Below are 1,932 nucleotides of genomic sequence, written 5' to 3'. Positions count from 1 at the left end.
GAAGTAAGAGGGAAGAGTATACTAGTAATTCATAGTTTGACATAAGGTAAATATCGTGTTTATGACTATTTCAATCATAGTTCAAACACACGTTTTTTTTAACGATTAGTTTTTTTTACTGAAGTTCATTAATCACTCGGTTTAACTTTGTTCAAAATTTGTAATAGGAAGAAAATAAAAGTGCAAAGAATGAAAAATAATACGCTAGTTTTATAAACTATTATTTGATACTATATTAAAATTTAATCCTTCATAAACTTACAATAATGAATTAAATTAATCTAAATACAATATTTTATTTTTGGTGCAATGTAAGGAAATTAAAGGGCGAGGAATACAATTAATTTGACTAGCTATAGAAGACTGCCACATTCACTTGGCAGGGTCAAAGATACGCCAAATATTGGTTGGTTATTCAAAGCTTATTGGATTCTGGATATCTTCAAGAACCTGTAAAGTATATAGGAAAAGATAAATATTATTAGTAAATTAAGCAGAAATTATTATGCATACACAGATAACTTGTTAAAATATTAAATACAAAATTTTCAAATACTTATTATACAAGAAAAAATTTCATTATTAAGTGCACCGACAAGTCATAAGTCATTGTTTAAGTGCATGGATGGACATATTGTAGTTGGATGAACAAGACAATGCCTAAGAAAAAATTAAACATATAAATGTACATATGAAGTAAGTTATGAACCACATACATAAAACCAATAACTGTCGCACTTTTTAGGGACTATCTCTATTCCCAAATTCTTATCTCATTCAATATGGACCCCGCATAGCAGCAGCCAGCAAGTATTTAATTGAGATTTTATATTATGGTAAACCTCAATATTATGAGATGGTCTGTTTTAAAAAACAGTTGCTTATTCTGCACAATTTAGGGTGCTTATATGTTTGTAAAGATAATAGAAAATTTGAAATAATCGAACCTAAAACTTTAAGGAAACTCTCAGGTCCTAAGTCAATATGTTCATTTCAACTTAAGTGGGTTTAGTTTCTAAATTTTAGTTAAACTTAATTTAGAGGCTTATATTAGGCTTTAATATCTAATTAAGTTTAGGGGCTCATAATCCAAAGAGTATAGCCTCTTTTAGACTTCCCTCAAAAACATATTAATTTAAGAACATGGTCATAGAAAATGAAAATGTGTAGCAGCAGTACATATATTATACCTTAGGAGTTGGTGTTAGTTTTGTAACGAGGAAAAGGGATATGGCCATGCTCAATACGTTGAACATCTTCTTTGAGGATCTCATAGTGACTCTTAACATCTTCAACTGATTTTCCAACCACTTTGGCCACATTGTGCCATCTTTCAGGAGTTTCCCTGTCATATAAAGCCAATGCTTGTTCAAACAGTTTGTTCTGCCTTGCAGTCCAAGAGGTTGCCATTTGTTGATGAATGAATGAATATGAATAATATTGTTAGAAAAAGAATATGATTGGTTATATATTTTTTAGTCAAGTGAAGGTATGGGAAAGAGGTTACTAATTGAGTTCCTTATATGCAGGAGAAAAAGTGCATGACATGTTGGTGGAAGAATAATGTATATTTTCCAAAATGACACTGAAGATAATTAAGGTGACTCGTTCCCTTAAGAACCACAAATGACACCTAGCTAGTTGAAGAGGAGGAGATTCTATATAAAAAAGACATATGAATGCCTTTATACATATTCTTCTAAATCATGTTTCATATATCTTTGTCAAGTGGAGTGTACATCCATTCGTGGTTCATTTTGGTGCTCTTGTTGGAGGTTATGTAGCTGGCTTTCTTCATGCCTTAGCCAATTCATTGATGATATTTTGCTTTTTTATAAAACATAAAAGAGTTATGCTTGTTGAAGTTGGTTTTGAAAATGTTCGTAGTTTGTTATTTGTCTCACATTGCTCAGGTTCATGGGATGTCAAGTG

General features: G+C 30.9%; 1 protein-coding gene across 1 annotated transcript; it reads right to left on the bottom strand.

The window, feature by feature from the left end:
- Window positions 1–208: 208 nt before the first annotated feature.
- On the bottom strand, window positions 209–1,604 carry LOC11413763 (protein RADIALIS-like 1). The gene is made up of 2 exons (XM_003629379.4): window positions 1,191–1,604; window positions 209–450 (listed from the first exon to the last, which is right to left on the bottom strand). Exon 1 carries the CDS (start codon window positions 1,408–1,410, stop codon window positions 1,192–1,194), a length of 219 nt encoding a protein of 72 aa, XP_003629427.1. The 5' UTR covers window positions 1,411–1,604; the 3' UTR covers window positions 209–450; window position 1,191.
- Between the last annotated feature and the right edge of the window lie 328 nt (window positions 1,605–1,932).

Source organism: Medicago truncatula, chromosome 8, assembly GCF_003473485.1.
Source record: "Medicago truncatula cultivar Jemalong A17 chromosome 8, MtrunA17r5.0-ANR, whole genome shotgun sequence".
NCBI lineage: Eukaryota > Viridiplantae > Streptophyta > Magnoliopsida > Fabales > Fabaceae > Medicago > Medicago truncatula.
This window is presented reverse-complemented; position numbering and strand designations above follow the sequence as displayed.